The 14,980-nt window shown below is 43.9% G+C and overlaps 1 protein-coding gene across 1 annotated transcript in view; it reads left to right on the forward strand.

Annotated features, from left to right (window-relative positions):
• ITK (IL2 inducible T cell kinase) overlaps window positions 1-14,980 on the forward strand; it is a 56,013-nt gene that overhangs the window by 37,445 nt on the left and 3,588 nt on the right. Inside the window, exons 9-16 of the mRNA XM_019740282.2 lie at window positions 4,854-4,936; window positions 6,755-6,888; window positions 7,267-7,341; window positions 8,996-9,167; window positions 9,562-9,778; window positions 10,737-10,801; window positions 10,892-11,010; window positions 13,445-13,602. Of these exons, the coding sequence (XP_019595841.2) occupies window positions 4,854-4,936; window positions 6,755-6,888; window positions 7,267-7,341; window positions 8,996-9,167; window positions 9,562-9,778; window positions 10,737-10,801; window positions 10,892-11,010; window positions 13,445-13,602 (1,023 nt within the window). The remainder of the gene's footprint in view (window positions 1-4,853; window positions 4,937-6,754; window positions 6,889-7,266; window positions 7,342-8,995; window positions 9,168-9,561; window positions 9,779-10,736; window positions 10,802-10,891; window positions 11,011-13,444; window positions 13,603-14,980) is intronic.

Raw genomic sequence — 14,980 nt, forward strand, 5'->3', positions numbered from 1 at the left:
TTTCTCCACTGACCCTGTTCTCACTGTGCCTTGGATCTCAGCAGTCTGTCTTAACCCATTTAGGTAAAGGGTAAATTCCTTGCAAGCAGGTACTCTATACCTTCCAGCATCACTCACATTGAGCGACCTGAATTCCAGGCAGGAGCCTTATCTAACACATTGGTTTATCATATTTCCATGATTCTAAGACGTCTTTAGTCAAAGATGCAACGTTGATTTAATGTTGGGTTTGTTTCAAGAGAAGGAAAGAACCATCTCCAGAATAAAGAGTGGCTATATGTCAGGTATTCTGAGAGTAAAATGCAGTGTGACAAGGCTATGAATTGTCAGTCCATCTTTTTTGCAATAACCGACCCTGTCTGTCAAAATGAGCTTCTGTAAGATCACCTTCAAATCATATGGACAGAAAGAAACAGACTCCTAACACATTGACAAGTCTCAGCTGAAGGCAGACAGTGGATTTAATACTTCCAACAGATGGTACACCACAGCACGTGATGATAATGGCGATGGCAGCACCAATCGTCCTTGTTCTGGTATCACGTTCCAGGAACTGTTCTCTGCATTTTAATTCTCTCAGCAATCTTACAAAGGTCATCTTACAGCACTGGAAACTGAAGCTCATACATTTAATCAGGAAATATCTGGAATTCACAGGATTATAGACAGTTAGAGTGAGAATTCCCTTTAAAGAACATCTGGCTCATCCCTTTTGTGTTATAGGCGAATAAAGCTCTGAGAGTCAAGTTCAGAGTGTGAAGCAATGCCATAGGCTGGACTAGAGCCGGGATGCTTCACACACACACACACACACACACACACACACACACAGTTAATAAGGAAATATATGAGCTAAATTCTATTCTCCCATCCTTATATTTCCCATTTATATATTTCACCTCCTTGGCATAATTGTTTTTGGTATTATTGCCTGTTTCTTTTATTTTTTTAGATAAAGCAGTCCAAGGTAAATTGAGACCTTGAAAATGTCCCATGGGAGCAAGCTCCCTCCCTCCCCAGCTGCACTGTACAGGTCAGGTCAGTCAGCGCCCCCTGGCATGGTGACTATACGAGCCAAGACCCTTTAGGCTCCAACGTTCTTGGTGGTTGTGACTTTCTTGGAGCCCCTCGCAGGAAGTAGATGGTAAGGCACATGCTGGATGCCTCCTTTTCCTCAGGACTCTGGGCTGAGCAGCCCCAAACCTGTCACCATCACTGAATGTCACCTAGAGCCACCATGATAGAGGAAGAGCTCTGAACCTCCTGTACCCAGCAGAGCTGACTACAAACCTTACCTCTCCTTGGCTCATGTCTTTGGATTAGTTGCTCTTGTTAATAGTTGGGCCCTAGTCCGACTATAATTTTTTTTTTCCAAAAATAAACCAACAATAACAACAATAAAACCCAATGGCTTCTTTGAAAGAATAACATCAACAAAACACTCTGAATTAAATAGAAGGAGACGTTCATACTCCCCTCTTCCCAAGACAATTGGTAAACTTCTGGTCTGTTTGGTCTGTTTCTTCCCCTTTAGAATAAGTTACATATGCAGATAAAGTCTGACTCTATTGAAGTTTTGTTTCTTCCTGTCCTGAGTTTAACCCATCACATTTCAATGAGGCAAGAGCAAAAACTTCACTATCTGGCAAAAGCGGAGAAATTTTGAAGACAATCCATGCTGCACGAAAGATGTGGATGAATATCACACACATGATGTGGGGATAAAGAAATCAGGCACAAATTCACTATTCACAATAGCCAAAAGGTGCAAACACCCCAAATGTCCATCCACTGAAGAACGGATAAATCAAGTGTGGCATAGTCATACAATCGACTATTATTCAGCCATAAAAGGGGATGAAGGACTGAAACATGCTACAACTTGGATGAACCTTGAAAACAATATGCTAAGAGAAAGAAGCCAGACACACAAGACCACATATTATATTATTTCATTATATGAAATGCCTAGAATAGGCAAATCTCTAGAGACGGAAAACACATTAGAATGGCAGGGGTGCAAATGAGACTGAGGTGTCTTTCTGGAGTCATAGAAATGCTGTAAAATTAGGTTGTAATGATGGTTACACAACTCTATAAATTTACTAAAAATCATTGAAAATGTACAGTAAAAATGGGAGAATTTCACGGTACAGAAATTATGTCTCAGAAGCGATTTTAAAATTGAATGAACTAATCTGGGATGTTTGGTGTCCCAAAAAACACCTCAGAAAACTGCTGATCCCAAAGGGGGAAAAAATATGATTTTTGAAAAATCAAATTTTTTTAAAGGTCGGTCTGTAAGCGAAACTTAAAAGGGGTCATTAATACATGATTGGATAAACCGTTTACATTTATATCTGAAAAGAGAAATAAGAACATTGTCAGCTGTCCTCTGTCCTCACCATGTCCAAGATTCTGCATGGAGCACATTGCAGAGAATGTAGGAGCCACCATAGGCACAAGATTGCACTATTGTTCCAGAAAGATCTATAACTCATTTTCTTAAATTAAAAAAAAAAATCACGAAATACAAAATTATTAGAGTAAACTCTGCGTGTACAAAGACAGAATCCTAGGACTGTTTCAGAACACCTTAGACAAAGGTATGTAGTAGCTTTCTGCATTTTCCTGGATTCTCCCTCTGTTTTCAGGCAGCTGCTAGGGCTGCCCAAGCTCGTTGTGTTGGGGAAAGGGAAGCCACGGCCGAACAACAGAGGCCTGCTCAGCTCCAAATGTCTTTCTTTGTTTCTTCCCCGTTTCATTGAGATAAAATGGACATATAACATTGTACAAGTTTAAGTTGTACAACACCATGATTTGATATATGTATATGTTGCAAACTGATTACCGTGATAAGTTTCGTTAATGCCCATCACCACACATAGTTACAATTATTTTTCTAATAATAAGCGCTTGTAAGATCTGCTCTCTTAGCAACTTTTAAATCTACATTACAATATCATTGACTATAGTTGCTATTATACCCTCAGGACTTACTTATTTTATAACTGGAAGGTTGTACCTTTTGTCCCCCTTCGTCCAATTCCCCCACCCTCTGACCCCCTCAAATTTCAAAATAGACTCTTGAAACTCCCAGCAGAGATAAGAAGAGTTTGGGGAGTTTCACAAAGTTTATGTGGTAAATTATAGGTTTGGCAAGAATGCACAACAATGGAAGGGCCAATTGTCCTCCACCTGCCTCATATACACCTTGCAGGTTTATGGCCAAGTTCGAGAAAGCAGATTATGTCTCTGTGCAAGAATGAGCTTCCTAATTATTAGCGCTCTTTTGAGAGGCAGAGACTGCTCGTCAGATTGTTATAAATAAGAGCTGCGTGTTCCGTTGTGTTGGTGGAGACCAAACTTAGGTGTCTAGAAGAATCACATGGCAAGCTTTCAAAAAGTTCAGGTCCCAGGGTCCCAGTCCTGGAGACCCTGAGTACATCGATTTGGGGTGAAGCATAGTCAGCTGTTTGCTGTTGCTGTTTTGTTATGTCTTGTTTTTGTGCTTTAGATGGTTCCAGTAATGGTGATAATCCACAAAGTCTGGGTTTTAAGGAGTTAGGCCAGATCAGTGGCCCTCAGCCAGGGATGATTTTGTCCCCCAGGGAATATTTGACATATTCTGGCACCCAGTTGTTAGAGGTCAAGGATGCTGCTAAACATCCTATAAACCACAGCTCAGCCCCTTACGACAAAGAATTACGGGGCTGCAGATGTCAATCGTGCTGAGGTTGGGATAACCTTGGGCTAATCTTTATATGGTCCTTTCCAACTCTGAGATTCTAGAGTCAAACAATTAGCATGGCCATCTGTGTGCATGATTTTCATGTGCAGACACACACCTTTAGATTTGGGGGATCGAGGGGCTTGTGTTGTTCTAAATTGCATATACCTCTCTCTATAGTCTACAAGTGTATGCTCACCACACAGGGCTCCTGTCTCTCTCTGACCTTCACGTAAGGCCCTCACTATGTCTAGGTTAATTAAATAAACCATAAGAATGGATTTTGCAAATATTACCAGCATAGATTTACAGGGAACAGAGCACTAGACATGAAGTACTCAAAACAGAGTTAAGATGTTAAAGTTCCCACCAGGAATGAATACACTGGTGCATCCACTTACTTGTACTATTCTCATCAGTGCTAGCGAAATTGTCAGGGGGCATAAAGTGTACATTTTGGGGGCTTTCCCTTCTCTCCACTTCCCTCATGCAACCGGAAGCTTCATGTTCTTTCTCCTTTGCCATACAGCAAAATCAGCACTTTGGAAAGGGCCTAAAAAAAATGTCTTCTCATTAAGGAACGAATGAAACTTCCAGGACAGAACGCTTTCTGCCCTTGTTGGGGAGTGGAGAAGTGGCTTCTAAGATTTGTTGAATGGAGGCATCATGGAGTAGTAGAAAGAGCACGGGCTTTGCTCACATGCCATTCAGATTTGCAATCCCAGGTCTGCCACGGACTCGTTGTGGGTCACAAGAACGTCACTCAAGTACTCTTGACATTCAGTCTCCTCATCAGGACATTGAAAACAGTAATATGTAGATTGCAGTGTTGTAGTGAGGGTTGGACCATATCTGGAGTGAGTCTGGGATGGGTGAGCTCCAGGAGGGCCGAGCTTGTGTCTGTCTTCATTCACTGCTTGTGTCATCACTAGAATAGTCTCTGACCCAGGCAGGGCCAGAGCTCAGAAGGAACATCTGAAACAGTTGCCGGTATTGCTGTCTGCCTGCTCTAAGCCAAGCTGGCCTGCAGTATTTCCTCCACGCACAGGCAAGAAAGTGGGGCTGGGTACATGAGCCTGGTTTCCTGGGATCACTAACCTTCCGTTCTTGTTAACCATTCCAGGGCAAAGAAGGAGCCTTCATGGTCCGAGATTCCAGGACTCCAGGAACGTACACCGTATCTGTTTTCACCAAGGCCATAGTAAGGTATGATGTTAACCCAGATGGGCGAGGAAGGCGGCACACACACAACCACATCAGACAGGGCCAGAGGTAGAGCGGTCGCTGGGAGTGACATGGGTCCCCTGATCTCTCTGAGAAAACCAAGGCCAGAGAGATGAAGGCCATAACTGTAGTTATTTGGCTGGAAAGAGTGACAGACAAAGCTGGGACTGGGTGCCAGGTGCTCTTCCCTGTTAGCGTCCCTGAGTGCAGAACTCTAAAGAAATCAAATATCCGGCCCTGTATTTGATGAGTTTATCATTAATTACGTAAGATAATATCATAATAACACTTCTGATTGGAAATAAGAAGACCTGAAATCTAGCTAATAAAGCTACCTACCATTTATTGAGTCCTTACTATGCGCCAAAACTTGACAGACCATTTCCAAGCCCAATAAGCCCTGCAGGCAGGTGTTACTACAGTCCTTTCACACAGAAGAAGCTGAAGCTCAGAGAGCTTCTGGCATCTCCCTGAAGCAGTGGCGCCCGTGAGGTCAAGCCCCATTCCTACTCCAGCCCGCTGCCTGCAACACGCTCGCTGGTTGTCTGCCCCTCCCCTGACCTCAGTTTCCTTCTCTGTAAAATTATGTCTAAGAGCCTAGTCAGATCTTGAATTCTCTTCTAATTAGAGATTTAGTCAGAACTAAACAGTTTGGCCATGACCAAAGTCGAGAAAGAATTAAGAAAAGAGAGAAAAAGAATTATTGAGGGGTCCTCAGGGAATCCTTGTTGGAGGACAGTGGACATGAGCAAGACGCGGTGCAAGGGCAGGGTTTAGAGAGGTGGCCCGAGGAAGGGCGCTGCCAGGGATGGGGAAGGACCCAGTGCAGTGCCTCTGCCCTGCACAGGTGACAGTGATCAGAGTGACCGGGAACTCCATAAGGTCAGAGGAAAAGGAGTGAGGAATAGAGCTGTGTTGGGGGTCCCCAAGACCACTCCCAGGTTCGGTGAGTCACTAGGAAGACACAGGACTCGGCATATAGTTGTGCTCAAGGCTAAGATGTATTACAGTGAAAGGATACAAAGCAAAATCAGCAAAGGGAAAAGGCGTATGGAGCAAAACCCAGAGGAAATCAAACACACGCTTTCAAGAATCCTGGTCCTGTGGTGCACACAGGACATGCTTACTTCCTCCAGGAATAAGTTGTGACAGCAGGAGCAAAGTGTTGTCACCAGGGAGGCTCTTGAGAGACTCAATGTCCCAGGATTTTTTTATCATCAGGGGATGGTCATATAGGTACCCTCTGCCCAGCACATAGCAAAATTCCAGACTCCCAGAAGAAAAGCAGGCATTGAGCATAAACCACATGGTTTATACAAACATAGGAAGCCACTCTTATCAGCTAGAGAATGGTGAGAACCTCCCCAAATCCAGGTTGTCCGAAGCCACCCCAAGGGCCAATCTTGCAAGCAGTCCTTTCTCAGAATAGCAGTCAGGGCTGCTTTGTTAACTCTTTGCTGGACAAAGTCAAATAAGGAGGAAGGGGCCTCAACATATGCTGATAATTAGTTACACCCATAGAGCAGGGAAGGCAAACATGTAGCCTGCATGAGACTATTCCCCATTTTGTGGCTGTGGAAGAAACATCACGGTGCTGACTAACTGGATCCAGATGCCGCCTCAGAATCCTTAACACGGCACCCAGGGCTGTCCAGTCAAGACTGACACAGGTTGAAATGTATCTGCCACCCTTGTAAGAGGGTAAAAAACAAAGCTGATAGGAATCCGATGCCAGTCACCATTTCTGTGTCTAAACATTGTTTCCTAATAATCACTGCATTTATATTTCATTTGTTTAAGTGAGAACAACCCCTGTATAAAGCACTATCACATCAAAGAAACAAATGACAATCCCAAGCGCTACTATGTGGCTGAAAAGTACGTGTTTGATTCCATCCCTCTCCTCATCAATTACCACCAGCACAACGGCGGAGGTGAGTTCTGAAGGACAAGAGGGGGACCCTCACACAGGAACTTGGAGGAAAGTGACAAACACCCAGCCTGCTTTCTTCATGTCAGATAAGCTGACCTTCAATCGTAACGAAATATGCACATAGCAAAGGACGCCCAATATTTGATTATGTTACATGTTTTCCTTTAGCAAATTCACTGTGGGAAGTGTGGCATTTCACCCCCTGCCCACCTGTGTTTATGTCTTTTTTAAGAGAAGGTATAATTTCAGGGATTGGGCTTCGGGATGTGTTTTCCAGAGCAGATTTTGCACTAAGTTATATTTGTTCCTGGTGACTTAACTTAGACAATTGCTCCAATAAAGCTCTAACCACAGCCTTTTTGCTTTGTAATCAACTCAGGCCTGGTCACGCGACTTCGCTACCCGGTTTGTTCCTGGAGGCAGAAAGCCCCGGTGACAGCAGGGCTGAGATACGGTGAGCTGTCCATTCCACAATGTCATGCATTTGCACTGGAACTCAGGTCCCTAAAAGTCTAGAGCAAATCTGAATGGGCTTTCGATGAACCAAACTCTTCTGCAGAGTTAAAGTAACATTAGCCAGATACACTGTGTACCTGGAGATGGTGTGCACCAATGAACGTTTACAATGTGTGTGAGTAAGAGAGGTGTACATATGCGCATATGTACGCATCTAGGCCAAATCAATGTCCATTGGTTTTAGTTAAGAGTTCATCAGTGAAGTGCTTATGGAGTGCCTACTTTGTACAAAGCACTCTACTAAAGGCTATTAGAAAAGTACACCTTAGCACTGCATATCCACTTATCCTCTAGAAGCTCTCTGTAACATGTAGTTGGCTGGGTATGGGTCCATTGCAAGAGCTATAAGCTGGCAGCATCCAGAAGTATTTGTTTGCATAGCACAGCGTTAATTATTTTTTAAATGCCTTTAGGCAGGGCTTGCATCTCCAGTGCCACAGGCCCTGCTATCCCTTCTTATACTGTGGAACAGTAACAACCCACTTGTGATTATCTGCCTGGAATTCAAAGGCAATGACTTTGCATCCCCTGGTCCAAACAGTACTGGTTGACAAGGTTGTGCAGTTTTCATTTGGTGTCTCCTAGGCTGCTGGTTCTTGTGTATCAAAGTCATTTGGGATACTTCTTAATAATGTTAACTCCTGGAACCTCCCCAACACACCAAAACAATCCCTGAGAGTGAGGTCCTGGAGTCTGCCTTTTAAATAAGTGTCCTAGGTGATTTTGATACAGGTGGTCAGAGGGGAATGCTTTACTTGCCATGGACTCCCATCCTTAACCAGCACCATCCCGGGCACATGGTGTATACTCAATACTGTTTTTGGTTGCGTCTCAGCCTCAAACAGGTAGAAATCGAGCTGTTTGTGGTACTAGGCCAAGGGTCAGGAAAGGAAAATGCCTCTTTAGGCTCCTTAGAAAAATAAGGTGATTCTCATAACTGTAGAACCCTTATGTACCCATGCTGGATGGGGTCTCAGAGGTTATCTCATGAACCCACTCATTCTGTCAGTGTGCAAACAGAGATTCAGAGCCCTTTTAGGTGTTTCTTAACATTTATAAAGAGCCTACTAGGTGCCAGGTGTGTGCTGGCTGGTACCTCTGCACTGGTCCTCTAGGAATCCACCTCTTTACTCCCAATCCCTACTAAGGCCTCGCAGAGTGCTGTGTACATAGTAGGTCCTCTTGATGGGTAAATGAATGAGTGACTGATCAGCTCAAAAGAAATTTGCTCTGTATGAAAAATGACAATGAAAATGTTTCAATCAGCTATAGAAAATGGTTGGGACCTTACAAGGAACCTTGTATTTACTTCTTTAATATCTTGATTCATGCCATCTCCTTCTTCTTTCCATGTAACCTTCCCTACATACATTTTTCATGGTTTAAACGCATATCCTATGTTATCATTTGGGAAAAAAGATAATAATTTGATCTATCTATGCTAGTTCTAAACCTAGGGCTTATACCTTTGCCATCTTGGGGTAATATTGCCAAAAGGCTAACATTCTACGTTGGGCTATGCAATCTCCTGGTAGCTCTATACCTCATAGCTACTGCATGCCAACCCTGGGAAACCCTCTCTCCCCCTCCAGGGAAATGGGTGATTCATCCCTCGGAGCTCACTTTTGTGCAGGAGGTTGGCAGCGGGCAGTTCGGCTTGGTGCACCTTGGCTACTGGCTCAACAAGGACAAGGTGGCCATCAAAACCATTCAGGAAGGAGCTATGTCGGAAGAGGACTTCATAGAGGAGGCCGAAGTCATGATGTGAGTGGCCAAAACAAGGGGACGCCCAGATGCCTTGGGGAAAGGATGTTCTGTGCCACTCTGGTGTCATATCATGCCACCTCCCTCCTCAGATCCAGCGATGGCTTCCTATGGTGTGGAGAATAAAGTCATACTCCTCGCCAGGGTCTACGAGGCCTGTCATGGTCTGGCCCCTCCCACTCTCCAATCTCACCTCCTACCCATCTCTCCTATAGTCCCAGATATGCCAGCCACACTGGCCTCCCTTTGTCCTCACATATACCAGCTGACTCCCTGCCATTCTTCTTTAGGTCTCAGCTCAAATGATAGATTTTTTTTTTTTTTGTGGCGGGGGTGGGGGTTGATGCATTTTTCGGAGTCTGAGTTTGGACCATTTCACCCCTTTTTCTTCCAGGAAACTCTCTCACCCCAAACTGGTCCAGCTCTATGGGGTGTGCCTGGAGCAGGCCCCCATCTGCCTGGTGTTTGAATTCATGGAGCACGGCTGCCTGTCAGACTACCTGCGCAACCAGCGTGGACTCTTTGCGGCAGAGACCCTGCTGGGCATGTGCCTGGACGTGTGCGAGGGCATGGCCTACCTGGAAGAGGCATGTGTCATCCACAGAGACCTGGTAAGAGTGCGCAGGGCAACCCCCTGCAGGTCCAAGATGGAGGAGCATGGCCACCAAAATGTACAGCTACTGAGACTGGGGACGCGTTTGTCAATAGCAAGTCATAGACCAGCTCCCTTTCCCTCCCAACTTCTTGCTTCCACCCACGTAGGGATGTCCCAGTGGGAAAGTATTTCATGAGGACTCAGACCTGGGCTCTAATCACACCCCGACCTCTGACTTTCATCCTCTGAGATTCAGTGTACATTCTTCCAAAATGAAACTAACAGCCTCTTCTTTTCCACTTCTCTGTGCCTCTGTTTCCTCCTCGTAAAATGAGGGAAGTCGACAAGCATTTTGTCTCAAAGTGTTGTTCTAACATCTACCGGAATCATATTGGGGTGATTTTAAACCATCCTCAGAATCCCTGGAAGTTGGGGCTCAGGAATATGCATTTTAACATGTCCCCCCGTGGGATTATAGGCACGTTAAAATTTGAGACTCTATGGTCTTTTGTCACTAAGGACTCTTTCAAAGCAACATTCTGTGGTACTGATGAGGGGCCAAGCACTCTCCCTTTTGAGAAGTTGCAAGAGATTTAGCAACCTCAAAACATCCTGATTTTAGTCAAATGAGCGACAGTGTCTTCGTGTCCTTCCTAATGTTAGCATTTTTCATCTCATCAGGTTGTGTTAGGCCATATCATTGTTTAGCCAACACCATAGATTTCTCTTCTCATTAGGATCCCAGGAATGAGGATAAAAGAGCAAGCCTGAGAAAGTATCTTACACATTCAACTTCCTAGCTAACTTCCACCACGCACTTGTGAAGTTTAATTAATGTTTACATAGCTCCTCAATTCCCTTCTACAAGGACACAGAAAAGCAAAGGCCATGATTATACGAGTAGGTGGCTCCTTAATTACTGCTTGTCCACCAACAGTTTCTCTCTCCCTTTTGTTGGACTGTCTCCTCTCCAGGCTGCCCGAAATTGTTTAGTGGGAGAAAACCAAGTCATCAAGGTGTCGGACTTTGGAATGACCAGGTAATTCGGGGGTGTGGTGCTGGTGCGGTCTCTGGAATGGGATGCAGGCCCCCGGAACATTTGGAGATCCTCTCTCCACTCTCTCCACAGGTTTGTCCTTGATGACCAATACACCAGTTCTACAGGCACCAAATTCCCAGTGAAGTGGGCATCTCCGGAAGTCTTCTCTTTCAGTCGCTATAGCAGCAAGTCAGATGTGTGGTCCTTCGGTGAGTGTCATCCTGACCCCACACCCATGTGATCTGGGACTAGGGCGAGCTGCAGGGCCAGCTCTGCCCTGAACTCTGGATGGTGAGAAAGTTCCACGGGTGGTCCGTGTGTAATAACAGCTGTGAAAAGTATGAAGGGGCCCTCATTATTGTATTTGTTCTTGGAGATCTTTGAAATGGGCGGGGGATGGGGGTAAAAATGAGAGGGGGAATTTGGGATTCTGGTGACAGCTACTGTGAGATCAAAATCAGGAGGAGTCAGGAGATTAGCATATGAGTCCCTTGAGGGCAGGGACCATATCGTGTCCAGAACTATATTCCCACACTTAACCCTCAATAAGCATTTACTCATTCATTCAACAATAATTTATTGAGCATCTACTATATGCCAGGGGCTAGTGCAGGTGCTCACAATCCAGTGGTGGGTAGGATAGGAAAGACTCCTACTCTCTTGGAGCTAAATTTTAGGGGAGACTGATCACAATTATGTCAACAAGCTAATAGATACGTCTGTAAGATAAAATCAGGCGGTGGTAAGTAAGTGACACGAATAAAACAAAACGTATGGGTTAGAGAGTGACTGGGATGGACGGAGGGTCTATTTTCAGTACATGACCTGGGAAGACCTCTCTGAGGAGGTGACTCTTGAGCAGAGGCCTGAATGATGAGGGCGAACGGTGCCCATTTGAAGGTCCAGGGAACAGTGTCCCTGGCAGAGGAACCAGCGAGTACAAAATGGAGACACTGTCTGAGTGGGAGAACAGCAGGCAATGAAGTTGGCAGGCCCTGATAAGAAATTAGAATTTCTAATAAGTGCAAATGGGCCTGAATGAAAGGCAGAATGAATGATGTTGGCGCAGCATGAAGTAGTAAATATTCTTGCCGGTCTTGTCACTTGACATCCTAAGCCATAGTCTGTGTACCCTCAAGGGTGCACGAAAATATGCCAGACCACCTCTTTGATTTGGATTCCGAGAAGGATCATACTTTGGACAGGAACAGGTTGCAGTTTGATTTTGCCATTCTGTATGACGGGAAGGTTTGTCAAACGGATTGACTAGTAGTAGAAATCAGGGAGAAGCTGACTAATTAAATCTCTTAGAAGAAGAACTAGTTTTTAAGTCTTCTCCAGCGTTTTAGAATTTCTGTTTCCAACAAGCAAGTGGTTCGTTAATTTTGAGTCCTTCTGAAGTAGTCCTTAAAGCAGTTCCCCTATTCAACAGGCCTAGCTATGACTTTGTTGGCCAAATTTAAGTTACAGGATAAACTGGGAAGAAACGAAACTGCAGTAGAGCAATCTCAGAAGATTCTCCTTTCCCCCGTGGGTATAACTAGGAAGGGTAGGGCTGATATGTAGCCACTCTCTGTGGGTGATGCAGCTGGTCACATTGCACCAAGCTGGGGGACCCATGAAGAGATGTTCGCTGCCGTGGCCACTTTGGCACCTTCACCTACTGACTCTGAGTAGGATTTATTCTGCCACAGATGGTCAACCTGGAAATTTTCTGCTGCATGTCATAATTAGAGGGATTAGCTAAAGTGCATTCCTGCCTCGGATGTGTCATCCAGGTGTCCGAAGATGAGAATGACTGATGGAAGCAGAGTAGAAAGGTAGAGAACACTGAGGTGGCAAGCCTGAGAAACAGAAATCTGGATGGTCTTAGAGCTTGATGCCTGCCTCAAGGCCATTGGACTTTGCCATTCATTTTAAGGTTTTTGCCCTGATTAACTTTGCTCTTTTTTTAAGCATGTCAAGTAATCTCTTTGGGCCTTACTCATCAATGTGTTACAAGGTTTGCATGGAAGCAATTGTTTTCAAACCAGCTTTGAGCAGCAGATCCCCCTTTTCCATAGAAATCTCACTAGAAAGCCTGGCATCTTGGGGAGCTAAACAGTCTTATTTAGTTAGATTCCAAATTTCTAAAACTCTGAGAATCCCTTAGAAATTTTGATCCAATGGTCTGGGTGTGGGGCCCAGGATCTACCCTTTGAACAAAGCTCTGAGGTGATACTTATTCAGACATTTTAGAGATCATACTTTGAAAAATTCTGCCCGGAGGTTTTCTGGAATATGCTTTGAAAAATCACTGGGTTAGGTGATCTGCAAGCTCTTGTCCCACTCTGACATCCTATGAATGATTAGCACACAATAAAGCTGGGTGTGACATTTGTGCTTCATGCAGCAGAAGAAAAGGGATTAAATCAGAGGTCAAACATGGACAACCTCCAGATGTGATTTGCTTGGTCTGCTCAGTATTTTAAAACATCAAATGGAATTTATATTTTAAAACTCACAATTTGTGACTTGATATTGTACGGCCTGGAGGTAGGGACTTGAATCTTAATGTGATTCTGTGATTTCTAGACAGAGGCTTATTTCTTTGCTCTTTGTGAACTTTAGCATTAGCTGTGCTGTGCTCCCTGTTTCTCCTAGGTGTGCTGATGTGGGAAATCTTCAGCGAAGGCAAAATCCCATATGAAAACAGAAGCAACTCCGAGGTGGTGGAAGACATCACTACCGGGTTTCGGTTATACAAGCCTCGGCTGGCCTCCTCGCATATCTACCAGATCATGAATCATTGCTGGAAAGAGGTCGGTGAAGGAAGTGGTTTGCGCTGCAACAACTTACAAGCTACAACTTCAGGGTCGGCCCCCTTCCCTAGAGAAAGGAATCCTTTCAGAGGATGCGGCAGGAGGGATGAATAAAATGGATTAGCAGGAATGTGACTGAGTATCTATTAACTAGAGAAGTTCCCTACGCCTAAAAGAGCTGGCAATAACCTTAATTATCATTCGATTTTCTGCACAATGTCACAAGTCATCAACATACCGTAATTGTCAGAGAGAAAGAGGGAGTGAAGCCTATGGCAATACTTCAATACTTCTGAGGGAAAAAAAATTGGGTAATATCACAAAACCATTGAATGTACATAAAGTTGGTTCCATGCATTGCGGATCAGAAGTTCACTTGTGCTGTGAAAATATTAAAATGACTTAATTAGGGTTCATTTTATTCATTCAGCAATTCGGAAAGGGAAACCAATTACTATGCACCCTCCCAGATGTCTCAGTTGTCCCCATGCTTGGGGACAAACTATGCCTTGCTCCATATCAGCATGTGTCTTAGAGGGCTTTTGGTGAGTTAGGAAATTTTCAATTTCAACCACAGTTGAACGTTGCTGAGTAGGGAGTTGCTACACAGTCAGATCACTGAAGGGTAACAAGGCAGAGTTGAAAAGGTATCGAATACTTTGGCGTTGTCTCAGTGTTGCCATTTCTTAGTCATTAATCGTGGGTACTTCTCTAAACCTCCTCTTTCTCACTGGTAAGAGAAATAAATGATACTTGATTTGTAAGTTCATAAATCATTTATAATCAGAAACAAAGAAACAAACAATGAAGGTATAAATAAAGACACAAAACAAATCTAGTCTGCATTATAAGGATGAAATACTATAATAATTTTGATAGCTGACATTTATTTAGCACTTCTTTCTTTTTTAACTGTCTTCTATTGATTTTTTAAAATTAATAGACTTTATTGTTTAGAAGTTTTAGATTTACAGAAAAATTGAGCAAATAATACAGATTTCCCATATACCCTCCTCCCCTACTAATAACATTTTGCGTTAGTGTGCTACATTTGTTACAATTAACCACTACTGATACATTATTATTAACTAACGTCCATAGTTTACTAAGATTCACACTCTGAAGGGTGTAAGGTCTGTGTCTAGAATCACTGTATTGCATGTGGTTGTCCAGTTTTTTCAGCACCACCTTTTTCCATTGGATTGCTTTTGCTCCCTGTCAGAGATCAGTTGACTATATTTGTGTGGGCCTATGGTCTATTTGGGGGCTCTCAACTCTGTCCCATTGATCTATTTATCTATTCTTTCACTAATATCACAGTCTTGATTATTGTAGCTTTATAATAAGTCTAGAAGTCAGGTGTCAGTCCTCCAACTTT

Source organism: Rhinolophus sinicus, linkage group LG10 (assembly GCF_036562045.2).
Source record: "Rhinolophus sinicus isolate RSC01 linkage group LG10, ASM3656204v1, whole genome shotgun sequence".
In the NCBI taxonomy this organism is placed as follows: domain Eukaryota; kingdom Metazoa; phylum Chordata; class Mammalia; order Chiroptera; family Rhinolophidae; genus Rhinolophus; species Rhinolophus sinicus.